The sequence below is a fragment of the Dermochelys coriacea genome, chromosome 12 (genome assembly GCF_009764565.3).
Source record: "Dermochelys coriacea isolate rDerCor1 chromosome 12, rDerCor1.pri.v4, whole genome shotgun sequence".
In the NCBI taxonomy this organism is placed as follows: Eukaryota; Metazoa; Chordata; order Testudines; family Dermochelyidae; genus Dermochelys; species Dermochelys coriacea.
Genome location: NC_050079.1, coordinates 11160111 through 11178281, shown reverse-complemented (window position 1 = coordinate 11178281; position 18171 = coordinate 11160111). Strand labels below are relative to the sequence as shown.

Sequence of the window (18171 nt, the reverse complement as noted above, 5' to 3'; positions counted from 1 at the left end):
TGCAAGGTTTAAATCTGCTGAACTGAAGACCCTTCATCCTAAAACAAACATCAATTGCTTTAGCACCCATTTAAAATTTCTTTTGTACAATAAATGCTAATATTAACATCAAGCACCTTTTATAATTAAGGAATTGTTTACTCTATTATAGTGCTGCTAATGAGCACATCCTTTACGGATTGCTCAGAAAAGCACTGTAGGACGGGGTCCTTCATGTTGAAACTCAAGATTTTTTACACACTTATAGAAATCAATACATGGGAAAAACTGTACCACTCAAATTAAACACAATCACTTTTTGAGGCGTTTCATTCACATAGCTGAACTGCCTCATAGCTGCTCAGGCATTTACCTCTCCTCATGTATACACTTGAGAATAAACTGCTTCTCAACTCCCTGTAACCTGTTATATTGCTATATTGCTATTCTGATTCTAATAGTATGCCCCAAAAGATAGCAGGACTATGCCATGGGCTGCCACTGTTAGTTGATCCTTCAGTGCAGTGGCGTTTTGCAGAACTCCATATCTGCTTCTCGGGCATAGATACTCCTTTGAGGGGAAACTCATACTAATCATGGACTCTTCCCATTGGTATTAAGGATAAGGAACAAGTTTCCCTGGTTCCGAATAACACCAATTAAATGTCATTGGGAACTTAATTCCTGATTGATCTAGCATTTCACTGTGGGGGCATCAGGTTTCCCAATATGAGCTCAGTAATTTATTAGAGACAAGCCAGCAAAGCAAGTTCTAAACTGCAACAGTTAACACTCCTAGAAACTAAGGGACCCCATCCTTCTCCCAGTGAAATCAAGTTGCCATTAACTCCAGCACGAGCCTGCCATGCTGGCACGTCTGTGTTGCATTGTGCAGGAGATCCTGTATGTACTATCCATGGGGTGCAGGCAGTGCTGGATCCTAATGGACAGAACAAAAATTTTAACCACAATTTCCACTGCCTATATGGAGAACCAGAATTTGGGCCATCAAACAAAAGGTGCTCCATGCTTCCAGACTTTTGAGACCCTGTTGTGAGGTCTGAATTTGTTTGCACTAGGAGCAGTTATACCTATGCTCTGTTTAGGTGTTAGAATTTTGTGAGCATCCAAGAACTGTCAGAAGCCAGCTGCTTATTCTGGGTTTTTGCTGCACTCCTGCCAGGATGCAGCAAGGTCCAAATAGTTTGTGCACTGGTATCAGGTAAATCCCTTCCCTTTTGATAGGGCAATTTAAGGGCTGGAGGGGGGGGGATAGCTGGCAGAATCCAGGTTTTACAGCTATAAAATCCTGCTCTTACCTCTTTCCCTGTCCTTGCAACAGGTGCTCCCCAGCTCTTCTTCTTGGGAGAGCCATACAGACTTTCCCTGTGCAGCTGCTGTTGGATCAGCCTCTTTAAATCAGAACTCATCTTTGCTGTCCTCCCCCTTCCTCACATGCATGCCTGCTGGGGTGGAGGAGTCCGGGGCTTCTCCTTTAAAGGAATCAGGGCCCGGACGTCTCCCCTGTTAACTTAGCTCCATTGCTGTGAGCGCAGCTGGGGACGGAAGGGGGGCGGCAGCTGGATAAGTGTGGGTGGAGAGGGGAGGAGTGGAGCAGAGGAGCTGGAGCAGCGCGGATTGCACTCAAAGCTTCCAGTGCATCTGCAGCCCCTCTGGCATGTGCTCCATTCTCTAGTCCCTCTGCTTCTAGCACATCACCACCAGCACCGCCGCCAGCTGCTGCTGAGCCCCCTGCACTGTCAACAGCACCCAGGAGCTGGGTCAGAGAGCCTGAACAGATCCCCAGAGAAGAAGCCCCCCAGGAGCCCAAACACTGCAACTGGAGGAACCTACATTCTCTTCACCCCCTGGAGAAAGAGTCCAGGCAGAGACACCCCAGAAGGAGGGAGCTCTTTCAAGCAGGGCCACTGAGCACCAAATAACTCAGACAGAGCGCCACTGTGGGCACTGGGTGTGGCCCCTAGCAGGCACCCCCAAGGATCCAGTCTCTCCCCTGTACCTGCCCTGGCTCCATGGAGGTGGAGGAGGCTGTACTGTCTCCTGGGGCTAACAGCACTGAGTGCAGCGTCGGGGCTAACTGGACAGGCACCTCAGTGTGTTGGCTGCAAGTGTCCGGGGGCGGCCCAGAGGTGGTGATTGTGCCTGTGCTCTTCGGGCTGATCTTCATGCTGGGCATGGTGGGGAACACACTGGTGTTAGTGGTGCTGGGGCGAATCCGATCCGGGGGACGCCCTTCACGCAGCGCCACCAACATCTTCATCCTCAACCTGAGCATTGCAGATTTCTCATTCCTGCTCTTCTGCGTCCCCTTCCAAGCCACCATTTACTCCCTGCCTGAGTGGGTCTTCGGCGCCTTCTTCTGCAAGTGGGTTCACTACCTGGCCATGGCAACCATGCTCGTCAGCATCTTCACCCTGGTGGCCATGTCTGTGGACAGATACATCGCTGTGGTGCACGCCAAGCGCTCGCCCTGCATCCGCAGCAAACGCAATGCCTCCCTGGGCGTGGGCATCATCTGGCTGCTGTCACTGCTCATTGCCATCCCTGTAGCCCAGCACCAGGCCCTCATAAGTGGCCACCAGCAGGCACCCAACAGCTCCTTCTGCTGGGAGCAGTGGGCTGATGATTCAGCTGCCAAGCAAACCTACAAGGTGACCATCCTGGTGGTGGGGTACCTGCTGCCCCTGGTGCTCATTACCTGCTGCTATGCCAAGGTGGGTGAAGGGAGAGAAGGGGGAGGTGGGTGGCGGTCTTATAAGGGGTTCCAAAATTGCCAGTTTCCCTTACTTCCTACGCCAGGACTCATGATCAATCTATCCACCCCATATTCCCGACGGATGGAAATAACCCCCACCACTCCTTGTTCCTTTCCTAAAGCTGAGGATACCAATTCCACACCAGGGTGGAAGTGGGTGAAAAGAGGGAAGTGGGCAAAATTGGGGTAACATAACAGATCTCCAAATATTTATTTGCCTATTCCCTCCCCAGGATTGATGGGTGAGGGGACTGAAACAAACCCCACATACACCTTCTCTGGGATTGACAGAGACTTATCCCTTACCAGCCACCCCAACTCCCATGCTGATTCTTGTAGCTTTACAATCGTTTTCCTACTTTTGTAAAATGTTCCTCCCTGTGTTGCTGAGCAAGACCCACAAAAAAGGGAAATACTATTAAGATACTTTTTCTCAGACTGTTAAGCTACAGTATTAGGTAACGCTTCCAATAAAAGTGACTTAAGTTGCTGTCCCTTTAAGATTAACTGAATATTCTACCAGTATAACAAATCTTCTTTTAAAATGTATGCTTGAAATTTCAGTAATAGGATTTACATTAGAAAGAGGCCTTAACTCTTCTACTGTGTTTATAATGAAATCTCTAATCTCTGTCCCTGTGTGTGTGAGGAAAAAAAGCCCTAATATACAATCTTTCAATAAAGTGCTTAGCTTCCCCTATGATAGCTTAAATTGATGCTGGTTTCTTTCCAGTTCATTGCTTATGGTGTGTGTACTGGCAAATGGCATGCGAATGACATTTAATAGATGGATTTTCTTATAAATAATTGATTTAGGTACATTAGTCTCCTGGCTCCAATAGCCAGAGTATAATAATTACCTGGTTACAGCACTGCTGTAATTGTGTTTTTGAAGGTTAATTTAAATTCTGTTAGAGCACTGAATGGAAATTATCATCTTAATAGTTTGTTGGTTTGTTTTGTTTTTTATAGTCCTGCATCTCTTTGAAGTCAGAACCTACAGGTATGTCTACACTTAAAATGCTACAGCTGCCGTAGCAGCTCAGTGTAGACTCTACCTACACCAGCGAGAGGGGTTCTCCCCTCAGGGTAGGTAATCCACCTCTCCAAGAGGCAATAGCTAAGTCAATGGATGAAGTCTTCCATCGACCTAGCACTATCTGGGGACTTAAATCGGCTTAACAGCGCAGCTCAGGAGTGTGGATTTTTCACACCCCTAACCGACGTAGTGAAACTGACCTAATTTTCTAGAGTAGACCAGACCTAGATAAGTAACTTTAAATTCAAGTTTCAGAGTGCCCAGTTAATAGTTATGCAGTAAGTGCCCTATACTGACTGGATGCAGAACTGACAGTGGGGCACTGACCATGTTACATCTTGATGGGACTTATAAATGTAGTTGAGTTAACCTGATCCAAAGTCCATCAAAGATGATGAAAACACTGCCATGGACGTCAACAAGCTTTGGATCATGCTGTTTATGTATAATGAGCAACTCCTTGTCCAATCTTAGCTTTTTTCATAATTTTCCCCAGGAAACAAGCTTTTAGAAGAAACCTTAAGGGTTAAAATCTGGAGCTGAAAATTTCAAAATGTATTTAACAAAGCATTGAAATAGACTTTTGTTGAACTCTAACATCTTTGCAAATCAGTTCTTTTCATTCTTAAATGTTTCTACAAGCTGCAAGTCCATAGACAAACACACACAGCCTGTAATAGCATTTGTGCATATGGTGTCTACTGCTAAATTATTATTATTTTTTTAGGTTTTATATCATCTTCATAAAAAAGTGAAGAACATTTCCAAGAAGTCGGAGAGATCAAAGAAAAAGGTAAAATAAAAGCACTTCCTTAAGTCTGTGGAAGCAATTAATTATAAACTTTATTTCTATCATATCCTGAATATAATGTACTGCGTATGACAGATCTTTAAACTGACTAATGGCTCTATATGCTATATCTGTGATTAGACTGGGGGCAGTCCAGGAGCACAGGTGAGAAAAGAGTGGAAGGGGCAGGAGCAGGGAAGTTCAGCTGAACTTCATTCACCCACTGAAGTGACACTGTCAGCATTTATGTAGGTGAATGGGATGCTCAGATGCCTCACTGCTGGGCTATACACAGTGCAGGGCTCTGGCTTCACCTGCCTCCCTCCTTCCTGGAATTCACTGAAAAGTCAGTAGCAGGAGTCAAGCTCTCTTAATTCGCTGGGAAGCTGAAAGGAGAAATGAATGGGTGGCCCATCCTCCCCCTGGGTTCCTGGAGAGGATTGCAAGGAGCGGCAGAGTTGCAGACCTGACAGGTTTCAGAGTAGCAGCCCTGTTAGTCTGTATTCGTAAAAAGAAAAGGAGTACTTGTAGCACCTTAGAGATTAACAAATTTATTAGAGCATAAGCTTTCGTGAGCTACAGCTCACTTCATTGGATGCATTCGGTGGAAAATACAGTGGGGAGATTTATATACACACACAGAGAACATGAAACAATGGGTTTTATCATACACACTGTAAGGAGAGTGATCATTTAAGATGAGCTATTACCAGCAGGAAGGGGTGGGGGGGAGGAGGAAAACCTTTTATGGTGATAATCAAGGTGGGCCATTACCAGCAGTTAACAAGAACGTCTGAGGAACAGTGGGGGGTGGGGTGGGGGGGAGAAATAACATTAGACCTGACAGGACTCTGTCCCTCTCCTTCCTTCTGAATTCATTGGTGCTGCAGCAGCAGGAGACAGTCTTTGTTCTCCTGTCAGAAAGCTGAGGATGGAGTGAGTGGGAGATCCATTCTGCTTGGAGGAGCACAGGAACCCATACTGATAATTATATTAAGAATAATTCCTTATAGGATATATCCCTGGAAACTAGGTGGGAGGCCTTTAAATCCGAATAAGGGGACACATTATCTCATAAGAAAAGAAAGACATAAGCAAAAACAGGTAGACTTTTCGGAGCAAATTTATCGTTTGCAGAAGCAATATTATTTGACTAATAATGCAGATTTACACCAAGAGATGAAGAATGCAAAAAGAGGATTTAAAAGCACTGATAACAGGGAAGAAAAACAGACAGCTCTCTTATTTGCCACCAAAGGCTTTATGAATGAGGGAACAAATCTGACAGATTACTAGTCAGACCAATTTCCAACAGAAAATCCAGAACAGCCTTAAGGACAAAAAATGGAATACTCCAAAAAACAAGGGTTCTTAACAAAGTGCTAGTGGAATATTCCTGAGAGAAAAATACTAGCAAATATGCAAGCATGGAAGAACTGGGAGCATGTATTGCAGGATTTTAAAATGCCCAGATTGACACACAATAAAAGAGTACAGAGTAGCAGCCGTGTTAGTCTGTATTCGCAAAAAGAAAAGGAGTACTTGTGGCACCTTAGAGACTAAGAAATTTATTAGAGCATAAGCTTTTGTGAGCTACAGCTCACTTCATCGGATGCATTTGGTGGAAAATACAGAGGGGAGATTGATATACACACACAGAGAACATGAAACAATGGGTTTATCATACACAATGTAAGGAGAGTGATCACTTAAGATAAGCCATCACCAGCAGCAGTGGGGGAAAAGGAGGAAAACCTTTCATGGTGACAAGCAAGGTAGGCTATTTCCAGCGGTTAACAAGAATATCTGAGGAACAGTGGGGGGTGGGGTGGGAGGGACTGAAAATTTATTTCAGTCTTCCTGGGCAATAGAGTGCTTACCAAATACCTTCTATCAAGCAGATATAGTTTTGATATCTAAACAAAATAGGGGCTTAGAATCATAGAATATCAGGGTTGGAAGGGACCTCAGGAGGTCATCTAGTCCAAACCCCTGCCCAAAGCAGGAGCAATCCCCAATTTTTGCCCCGATCCCTAAATGGCCTCTTCAAGGATTGAACTCCCAACCGTGGTTTTAGCAGGCCAATGCTCAAACACCTGAGCTAACCCTCCCCCAAACCCTTAAATAACATAGAAAATTCCTATATGTGATATAGGTTTCCAAGAGTGCTAATAAAGAAGCCTGCATTCTAACTATGGATGCAGAAAAGGCTTTTAACTTGGTAGAACACCCATTTTTGTTTAGAAATATTTGATTTTGGGGAACACTTTCAGAAGTGGATTGAAAACTACAAAAATCCTATAGCATGTATTTGGGGAAATATTAAAAAGGCTGCACTGATACCATTCTACAGAGAAACAAGACAAGGGTGTCCCGTATCACTCTTATTATTTGAGGGGCAGTGAAGAAATTCAGGCAATCAGTTTTCTGGGAACAGAAAACAAAATTTCATTACGCTTATGCTTTTTATACAAGATATAAATAAAAGTTGGCTAGTATCACAAGAAATAATCAAAGCTTTTGGTTAGGAATCGATACAGACTAAACTACTCCAGATCAGATACTATTCCTGGGGTTCAGAAGATACCCAATAAATTATAAATCCCCACAGAAAAGTAGTGGATGATACTTTAATGACTAAATATGTAATTTTAATCACCTTAAGTGTGGGGGTGGGGACTAAATATTGAGTCATTAATGAAAAATATTTAAAAAGGCTTGAAAGGTAGGCATTACCATTGACTTTGACAGATAGAATTGTGCATTTTAAATGAATATCCTGCTCAGGGTCTTGTCTCTTTTTTCCAAGGTTCCCTTTACACCTCCCAAAAATTAGTCAGGACATTTTTTGAAAAACCTATTCGAAGATTCCTGTGCTCAAACTGGAAACCAAGAATCAAAACAGAACGGCTAGAATGTCCTGGTGCTACCAGACTTCAAGAGATATTATAGGGTGACACACATTAGACTGGTACAGGAATGGATTTCTCAGAGAAAATCCATCACAAATACAGATAGAATAGAAAATGGCAAAACCCACTGGCATATAATTGTGTGCTGGACTCTTATCCCAAGATTCTGGCACCAATGAAATATCGCCCACTACTTAAAAGTGCACTGACTGGTTGGACATATGTGAAGTACTTGACCAAACAAAAATAAATATAATAAATAAAATAAATAATAAATAAAAAATAATAGAGCTTTCAAAGCCATGTTGAATAAGGAAGATTTTAGATATTGGGGCAAATATCCCTATAATAAGTGGAAGGATTTCTTTATAGATGGGCAACCGTTAAAAACAAATAGATGTCACTGAAATATTTTCTGAAAAAGAATGTGCAATCAGAGGGGTATGGAGGGCGGGAGGGGGTTCAGGGCTGGGGCAGGGATTTGGGGTTCAGGAGGGGGTCATGGGTGCAGGCTCCATGCAGCGCTTACCTCAAACAGCTCCCAGAAGCAGTGGCACGTCCCCGCTCCGTCTCCTATGCAGAGGCATAGCCAGGAGGCTCTGTGTGCTGCCCCGGCTGCAGGCTCCGCCCCTGCAGCTCCCATTGGCTGCAGTTGCCAGCCAATTGGAGCTGTGGGGGCAGAGTGCGGAGCCTCCTGGCTGCCCCTACGTGTAGGAGGCGGAGGGGGAACATGCCGCTGCTTCCAGGAGCCATGCAAAGCCCCGGCATGCACAGAGCGGGGCAAGCCCCCAACCCCGCTCCCTGGCTGGAGCTTGAGGGTTGGATTAAAACCTCTGAAGGGCCGGATGCAGCCCCTGGGCCGTAGTTTGCCCACTCCTGCATTAACCTGTATGTCTTGGCCAAACGCTCATTTGGATAGCTACATGCTGTTTGTCACAAAAATATCCCTGCCATGTCAATTGAATAGCTTCCTGCCCTAAACTGTCTAACCCAGGAGGTGGTTGCAGTGCAGTGGTGTGGGTGACCTGATTTCTCTGTATTATGTGCACTAAGTTAAACTCTCTGGGATTCATCAGGCGGAAAGTTGCTTTTGATGTTAGGAATACAGCAATCATGTTTAAGTATCTCAGGCAACAAAAATTAGGCAATTCAGAGGCAAGATTGAACCATTATTCAGTCTGCACTTACTACATAATATTCCATTGTGTGGAGCAGAATATACGAAATTATTCTGTACAGTGATTCTGGAGCTAATCTAAAGTCCACTATCTACACCATTTTTGGATGTGTGTGTGCTCCCAGTAGTCAATCTTTTATTGATCTTACCTAACCCTGCCTAAAATTAATCTCTGCTGAACTGTTCACCCATGCTTTAATATTTACACATTAGTATCTCAGCTACTTTGTCTGTGGAATTGCCCACCTACAGGAGACAGGACCAGATCCATAATTTTATGAGGCGCTCACTGGAACTCAGTGATTTTGTTATCTATTTTGAATAACTCAAGGCAGTTCACTGTAACTTATATAAGATGATAAGAAAATCAAATTAAGATACTTTACCAAGAGTTCCTCCATCTCTTTGTACTTCTAATACTTTCCACCACAATATTGTCTTTCTCTAGCCAGTAATGCAGGCATTATTGTCCAATTTATTAGCTCACTACAAGTTACTGTTATCAGAATACAGAGACGATGACCTAAGCTAAAGTGCTGCGGCTATAGCAATAAATACTGTGGCAGTATTAGAATCCAGCAAAAGCAGTTCTCCAAACATTTGTTTAATATCATTAAATTTAACATCCCTGTGGTGGGGAAAACACCACAAAAGCCCAACACTGTCGCATTTAATTTCAGAAAGGGGGACTATGCAAAAATGAGGAAGTTAGTTAAACAGAAATTAAAAGGTTCAGTGCCAAAAATGAAATCCCTGTAAGCTGCATGGAAACTTTTTAAAGACACCATAATAGAGCCTCAACTTAAATGTATACCCCAAATTAAAAAACATGGTAAGAAAACCAAAAAAGTGCCACCGTGGCTAAACAACAAAGTAAAAGAAGCAGTGAGAGACAAAAAAGGCATCCTTTAAAAGTGAAAGTTAAATTCTAGTGAGGAACATAGGAGCATAAACTCTGGCAAGTGAAGTGTAAAAATATAATTAGGAAGGCCAAAAAAATAATTTGAAGAACAGCTAGCCAAAGACTCAAAAAGTAATAGAAAAAAAAATGTTTAAGTACATCAGAAGCAGGAAGACTGCTAAACAACCAGTGGGGCCACTGGACGATCGAGATGCTAAAGGAGCACTCAAGGACGATAAGGCGATTGTGGAGAAACTAAATGAATTCTTTGCATCAGTCTTCACAGCTGAGGATGTAAGGGAGTTTCCCAAACCTGAGCCATTTTTTTTAGGTGATAAATCTGGAGGAACTGTCCCAGATTGAGGTGTCATTAGAGGAGGTTTTGGAACAAATTGATAAACTAAACAGTAATAAGTCATGAGGACCAGATGATATTCACCCAAGTGTTCTGAAGGAATGCAAATGTGAAATTGCGGAACTACTAACTGTAATTTGTAACCTCTCATTTAAATCAGCTTCTGAACCAAATGACTGGAGGATAGCTAATGTGACGCCAATTTTTAAACAGGGCTGCAGAGGTGATCCGGCAATTACAGGCCAGTAAGCCTGACTTCAGTACCAGGCAAACAGGTTGAAACTATAGTAAAGAACGAAACTGTCAGACACATAAATGAACATAATTTATTGGGGAAGAGTTGCAGATGATACAAAACTATTCAAGACAGTTAAGTCCCAAACAGACTGTGAAGAGCTACAAAAGGATCTCACAAAATTGGGTGATTGGGCAACAAAATGGCAGATGAAATTCAATGTTGATAAATGCAAAGTAATGCACATTGGAAAACAAAATCCCAACTATATATATAAAATGATGGGGTCTAAAATAACTGTTACAACTTAAGAAAGAGATCTTGGAGTTACTGTGGCTAGTTCTCTGAAATCATTCACTCAATGTGCAGCGGCAGTCAAAAAAGCTAACACAATGTCGGGAATCATTAAGAACGGAATAGAGAATAACACAGAAAATATCATATATTTATGATATATAAATGCATGGTATGACCACATCTTGAATGCTGCATGCAGATGTGGTCTCTTCATCTCAAAAAAGATATATTGGAATTGGAAAAGGTTCAGAAAAGGATAACAAAAATGATTAAGAATATAGAATGGCTTCTGTATGAGGAGAGATTAATAAAATTGGGACTTTTCAGTTTAGAAAAGAGACAACTAAGAGGGGATATGATAGAGGACTATAAAATCATGACTGGTGTGGAGAAAGTAAAAAAGGAAGTGTTATTTCCTCCTTCTCATAACACACCATCTAGGGGTCACCAAATGAAATTAATAGGCAGTAGGTTTAAAACAAACAAAAGTAAGTATTTTTTCACACAATGCACAGTCAACCTGTGGAACTCCCTGCCAGAGGATTTTGTGAAGGCCAAGACTATAACAGGGTTCAAAAAAGAACTAAATAAGTTCATGGAAGATAGGTCCATCAATGGCTATTAGCCAGGATGGGCAGGGATGGTGTCCCTACCCTGTTTGCCAGAAGTTGAGAATGAGTGACAGATAACTTGATGATTACCTGTTCTGTTCATTCCCTCTGGGACACCTGGCATTGGTCACTGTTGGAAGACAGGATACTGGTCTAGATGGACCTTTGGTCTGACTCAGTATGGCTGTTCTTATGTTCCTATAGTCAATCCCTATCCCTTTATCAGATGTGCTTTTCCAAGTCACCTGATGTTTTTGTCAATAGGCACCAAAAGTGCTGGCAGAGCAGGTGTCACTACCCCACAGAGGTGCCCGAACACTGCCTTGGAGCTGCCACCTTCTGGGATGATGGGGTCCTGCCAACAAGTATTCCAGCTGATGTTAATGTTGATGGGTGTTGCTATGGAACTGGATCATTTACTTAAGAGACCACTGCACAGCCAGCAGATGGTAAGGTAACAGAATTTAGGGACCTATTTTACCATCCTTATTCAAGTAAATCTTCCATTGATTTCCATGGAAAATGAGCCTCAGTAAAGAGTGCAAGATCAGGTCCATAGTCGATACAGATTCAGGGTATTGAAAAGCTAGTGTCCTGGCTCTGAAATGCCATCACTCATGAGCAGTCCCTGCACCTTAATATTCCATACAATTTATCAAGTATTGTCCATGGTATTCAGAGCTTGCCAACACAGGTCTCTTACAGTGGATCTACTTGTTCTAAAGCAGATTCAGTTTTAAATGATGGGCTAACACAGCAATACATCGTTTGATGACACTGGTATAATTATAGTGGAAATGCAAAATTTATGAAGGCTTAAAACAACATTCTAGTTGAGTTTTAGACCTGTAGCTCAGCATTTCTACTGATTCAGACAGCAAAACCAGCTGCTGTCCCACCAGTACATAATTTAAAGCTATTGCAGAGATTCTGCCTGTCTTTTATGTGAATAAATTGTTAAGTTGGGGCTTTAATACATAATCATCGTAACCGTTTTCATTTAACTATATGTAGCACTTATTATTTCCATTATATATAGCTACGGTTTTCCATATATTGTGTTCAGTAGCAAACTCACTTCAGGGAAACTTCAATCTGTTTGGGTACTATATGTGCACTGGACAACGCTGGTCCATGATTAGGCAAACAACTCTTTCTACTTAGTAGAGCATCCCCATTATCTTACCTGTGGTCAGCTAGATTCGCATAAATGCTCAAAGTCTGAACTTTCTGGCCTGCTGTGACTGGACATCAGAAGCCAAATTCCTCCTTACATTGGACCATTGAGTTACACTATTTCCTTTCACATAATGCTTTGGCATTAAAATTGTATCATTTGTCCTATTGCAAATTGAGCAATTGCCCCTCTCCCATCTGTGGTGAGAGATTTCTCCAGTTACACTGATTTAGGTTTGTGGTTTGCTCTTTCTTGATATGAAACTGCATGAATTATCTGAGCAAAAACTTATGACCCAAAGCTTATCTCCTGCCCATTGTCAAAGGAGGAATACTGGGTATGAAGGTATAGATCTCCACCCTGCAGGAGGAAAGGTGATGACTGTACACAGCCCAAAGAGACTGAGAATTGGAAAAAGCTTGTATCAAGTCAGTGTTACGTATGTGTGGTGTTTATATGCATTGCGATATTGCCTAGGGGCCCCAGTGTAGCTAGGTGCTGTACGTACATGATCCCTGCCCCGAACAGTTGACAATCCAAGTCTTATTAAGGTACTTGTGTAGACATTTACCTGTTATGTGTGAAATTGTGCAGACTTGAAGGGGTACCAACTGCATCCAGGTTTGAAAACATAATGCTGAGTATAAAATGACTTGTAAACATATCCTTTAGAAGTACTATTTCCCCATGTTATTCCCCCCACCCCCACCCCCCACTGCTCCTCAGACCTTCTTGTCAACTGCTGGAAATGGCCCACCTTGATCATCACTACAAAAGGTTTTCTTCCTCCCCCCCTGCTGGTAATAGCTCATCTTAAGTGATCACTCTCCTTACAGTGTGTATAATACCCATTGTTTCATGTTCTCTGTGTATATAAATCATCTCCCCACTGTATTTTCCACTGAATGCATCCGATGAAGTGAGCTGTAGCTCACAAAAGCTTATGCTCAAATAAATTTGTTAGTCTCTAAGGAGCTACAAGTACTCCTTTTCTTTTTGCGAATACAGACTAACACGGCTGGTACTCTGAAACCTGTCTAGAAGTACTGTAATATACACGACCAGTTTCCTGGGAATTCTGTTTACCTACTGCTTGGGAATGAGAAACTAGCTTAATTTTCCAAAAGTGAAGCTAAGGAAGATCAAAAACTATATTAGAATAATTCTCTTTGGGATCTTTTCCCTCTCATAATTAGCTTTTAAAGCTGCATTAAATTGCTCATTTCAGATGCAAGCTATTTTCTCACTATTAGAAATAACCTATATACTGCTAACTGCATTGTATTATCCATTCCATCTTAGAATTAGGTATTTGTTCTAATAGTGCTTTTATAGCCAGTCCTCTCTAGGTATTCAGGAACCTTCGTACTTACAAAAGTGAACTATGGTGGCTAGTGTAACAGTGACTGGACAAGTTTCTGACTTGAGGTATAGTTCCACCATTTAAAAGCTAAAAGACTCTTTCTTTTACTCTGACCATGAGTCTCTTCTCCTTACCCTAAATTTGCTCCACTCGTCAGTCATAGCTTTGAAAGCTGAATCAGAAACATGAGTAAACAGATGCTATTCAGTAGCTACGGAGGAAATACACAAACCACCTTGCCAATACTCTTTTTTATCCTACTCCTCTCTTCTCTGCTTTCTTACCTTTTGTCAACAGGGCTTCCATTTGCCATGCTATCATGGCAATTTGAAAAGGCTCATAGGACCTAATGAGGCTGGTTATTCTGAAGTTTCAAACAGTGACTGATTAAACTACATGTAGTGTAAAGAGTGGAACAAATAGCAAAGATAGGGTGTGTATGTAAAATGCTCAGAGAGGCACACAAGTGTGGTAACGTCTCACTCTAAAAATGTGTGCCATACCACAGAGTGGCAGCAGTAGCTCCTGCTATAGAAAGTCATGGTGTGGTTGCAATGTACGTCTTCTTGGTTATCCATCACTGAGGGAGCAAAAAGGACAGTGCTTTTGTACCTGTGAATGGTGGATCCCAGCCATGCGGGTGTGTGGTGCTGGAAGATTGCTTTAGGTAAGAAACTACTTTAGACAAGGATTTTAGCCAGGCAAAGCTAAACTGAGACTCTAAAAAGCGTGTTTTGCTTTTGTTTCAGATGTAACTATTTCTGTTGCCACTATTAGCCCTACTCAATATCTCTTACCCTTTGCTAATAAACTTACGATTGGTTCACTAACTGTATGTCAATGCTCTGATGTGATAATGGAACTGATCCCAAATTGTACCAATCAAACAGTGTGTGTTCTATTCCCTTGGAAATAGCGAACCTGATAGGTCTTGTGAGCGTCCAGTGATAGGGGCTTAATATTACAGGGGACACTTCATAGGTGCCTGAGGACTGCGGCACAACAAGTGTTAACCTGCAAGGCAAAGGAAGGGTTAGCAGATCCCTGAGAGATGGTTTAGGTGGCTAACAGACTGAAAGTGGCAGGGAGCTGACACCCAGGTTAGCACCATCTCTCTCAATATGTGTGGGGGCGGGGCAGGGGGAAACAGTGACATACGTCCTGGGCACCTTGAGAAAAAAAGTGTCACAAAGTGATCACCCATTTTCATGCTATTAGTACTTAACATGAAATCAAACTTACTCTTCAATGTGAGTCCTGTCTTGTGGTATGACACCTTTTACTTTCTCATTTTGGTACTCTTCTCTCAGCAAGTACTCTCACATCTCCTTTCTTTTCACAAGCAGGATTGGATTGTTATTTTCTTTCCCAGTTTGATTCAGCCATTTCTCTTATCCCCTCATAAGCAGTCTCTACTAGGCAGTTCTCTCAGACGTTCTTAATTCTTGCATATTCTTTCAAAATGTATTTAAAACATGTAGAGTGTCAGCCACTGGCACAGTAGGTATTGCAAAGAACACTTCACAACAGGCCTTGATAGAAATTGAATTACTTCTTGTAGTTTTTATTAAACTAGCTTCCCTCTTATAAAACTAATTGGTCTGGTATAGCTACAAGCGGATTTATTACAAACCTGGTCTTAAAAAAAAGGAAGAACTCTAAAAGATTAACAGCTTTCACTTTACTATTTTGTTTCAAGCTGTCTGCACAAAGCTGCTTGCTTCATGTCTGAAAGTCTAAGTATAATTTGGAAGCTGCAGAACCTCTAGTTCTATAAAATATGCTTATAATTTCACAGTGATCAAAGCATAAATTGTCTTGATTTATCATATGTAAAATTAGCATAAAAACATGATCTCTTTGAATGAGGTGATAGTTTTATGTCTAGCCTTGATTTGTATCTTCGGTTAACACATTGAGATGGAAAACAAAGTGCAGTCATCTTAACTCCATGGTTAGTAGTTCAACCATCACTCCCTTCTGCCTTGCTGCCTGACTACCATAATTTCAGCCAATATTAGCTAGAGTGGTTTTGTTCTATGTTTTTTTCTTCCCTGTGCAGAACCAGCAAAAATAAAATAAAATAAAATAAAATAAATAATTTTTAAAATCCAACCATCCCTTTTGATTTTGTGGGAAAACAAAGGGTTGGCTTTGTGAACCTTTACTCATGCAAGTCTCACTAACTTCAGTTAGTCTAGACATGATTAGGGGCTTCAGGATCAGGCCTAAAACCTTGCCATGCTTACTAGAGCAAATCTTCACCTGAGGTGGTCAGGGTCTAGTAGCCTACATTACTGTTTAAAACAAAACTCATTGCTAAGTGTCAAGTTTCAATAGTTTACCTAAATTAGATGTTTAACACTGTTAATCTTACAATGTTTTGGACTGTGGATTCCATATGTAATATTCTTTCAGATTAGGAACACACTGAGGGCAGGATACAGCCAATACACCATAAAAGCACATTAAGGAAGATAAGCATAAGGGATGTAAGGAGAGAAGCAGGTGCCAATGGACACCACTCAGAGCACTTACCAATGGAATTTGTGTCCATCATCCCTGAAAAGAAGGCAAGGAGATCAAGGAGAAGAGGCTTAGGCGGGATAGCTGCCTCCATCTCTAACCAAAGAATCAGACCCCTGATTTGACTTAATAAGTTCATGTGCATGAATATGTGCAGGAGGAAAACACTTCAAAGCTACCTAAAAACTGGGTCCTGAGCTATTAAACTTGGCTCTCTAGCCAAACGATCTGAAAGATCAGAAAGAAGTTAAGATTCGGCCTCAGATCTCAGCTGGGCCTCGCCAGTGAAATTCAAATCAATATCTAAATCTGGATGGAGCAAATGTACACAAATCAGAATGGGAGAAGGTGTTTGATCTGGGGTAATTGTTAATAGAGACATTAAACAATTGATAAAATGGTTATTCATAAAATGCTGCTCATATTCTTCAAATAGGCAAGTAAATACTTGACTATTATTTTACACCAGCTTGATAAACATCTTATGTAATAATGGATTTAAGTTGATATCAGTTGTGAAGTACAATAATAGTGCTGAAAGAAAAGGAGTACTTGTGGCACCTTAGAGACTAACAAATTTATTAGAACATAAGCTTTCGTGAGCTACAGCTCACTTCATCGGATGCATTCGGTGGAAAATACAGTGGGGAGATTTATATACACACACAGAGAACATGAAACAATGGGTTTTCTCATACACACTGTAAGGAGAGTGATCACTTAAGATGAGCCATCACCAGCGGGGGGGGGGGGGGGAAGGAGGAAAACCTTTCATGGTTACAAGCAAGGTGGGCCATTTCCAGCAGTTAACAAGAATGTCTGAGGAACAGTGGGGGGGTGGGGTGGGGGGGAGAAATAACACGGGGAAATAGTTTTACTTTGTGCAATGACTCATCCACTCCCAGTCTCTATTCAAGCCTAAACACCACCCTATATCGGAAACCTACTGACCGCTATTCCTACCTACATACCTCTAGCTTTCATCCAGATCACACCACACGATCCATTGTCTACAGCCAAGCTCTACGATATAACCACATTTGCTCCAACCCCTCAGATAGAGACAAAACACCTACAAGATCTCTATCATGCATTCTTACAACTACAATACCCACCTGCTGAAGTGAAGAAACAGATTGACAGAGCCAGAAGAGTACCCAGAAGTCACCTACTACAGGACAGGCCCAACAAAGAAAATAACAGAACACCACTAGCTATTACCTTCAGCCCCCAACTAAAACCTCTCCAATGCATCATCAAGGATCTACAACCTATCCTGAAGGATGACCCATCACTCTCACAGATCTTGAGAGACAGGCCAGTCCTTGCTTACAGACAGCCCCCCAACCTGAAGCAAATACTCACCAGCAACCACACACCACACAACAGAACCACTAACCCAGGAACCTATCCTTGCAACAAAGCTCGTTGCCAACTCTGTCCACATATCTATTCAGGGGATACCATCATAGGGCCTAATCACATCAGCCACACTATCAGCGGCTCGTTCACCTGCGCATCTACCAATGTGATATATGCCATCATGTGCCAGCAATGCCCCCTGCCATGTACATTGGTCAAACTGGACAGTCTCTACGTAAAAGAATAAATGGACACAAATCAGACGTCAAGAATTATAACATTCAAAAACCAGTCAGAGAACACTTCAATCTCTCCGGTCAGTCGATTACAGACCGGAGAGAGGCTATCCTTCAACAAAAAACCTTCAAAAACAGACTCCAGCGAGAGACTGCTGAATTGCAATTAATTTGCAAACTGGATACAACTAACTTAGGCTTGAATAGAGACTGGGAGTGGATGAGTCATTACACAAAGTAAAACTATTTCCCCATGTTTTCTCCCCCCCCCCACTGTTCCTCAGATATTCTTGTTAACTGCTGGAAATGGCCCACCTTGCTTGTCACCATGAAAGGTTTTCCTCCTTTCCCCCCCTCTGCTGGTGATGGCTCATCTTAAGTGATCACTCTCCTTACAGTGTGTATGACAAAACCCATTGTTTCATGTTCTCTGTG

At 42.1% G+C, this 18171-nt stretch overlaps 1 protein-coding gene across 1 annotated transcript in view; it reads left to right on the top strand.

The window, feature by feature from the left end:
• The first annotated feature begins 1858 nt into the window (after positions 1 to 1858).
• LOC119840980 (galanin receptor type 1-like) overlaps positions 1859 to 18171 on the top strand; it is a 39761-nt gene continuing 23448 nt past the window's right edge. The window contains exons 1-2 of the mRNA XM_038367776.2: positions 1859 to 2714; positions 4522 to 4587. Of these exons, the coding sequence (XP_038223704.1) occupies positions 2013 to 2714; positions 4522 to 4587 (768 nt within the window). The 5' untranslated portion in view covers positions 1859 to 2012. The remainder of the gene's footprint in view (positions 2715 to 4521; positions 4588 to 18171) is intronic.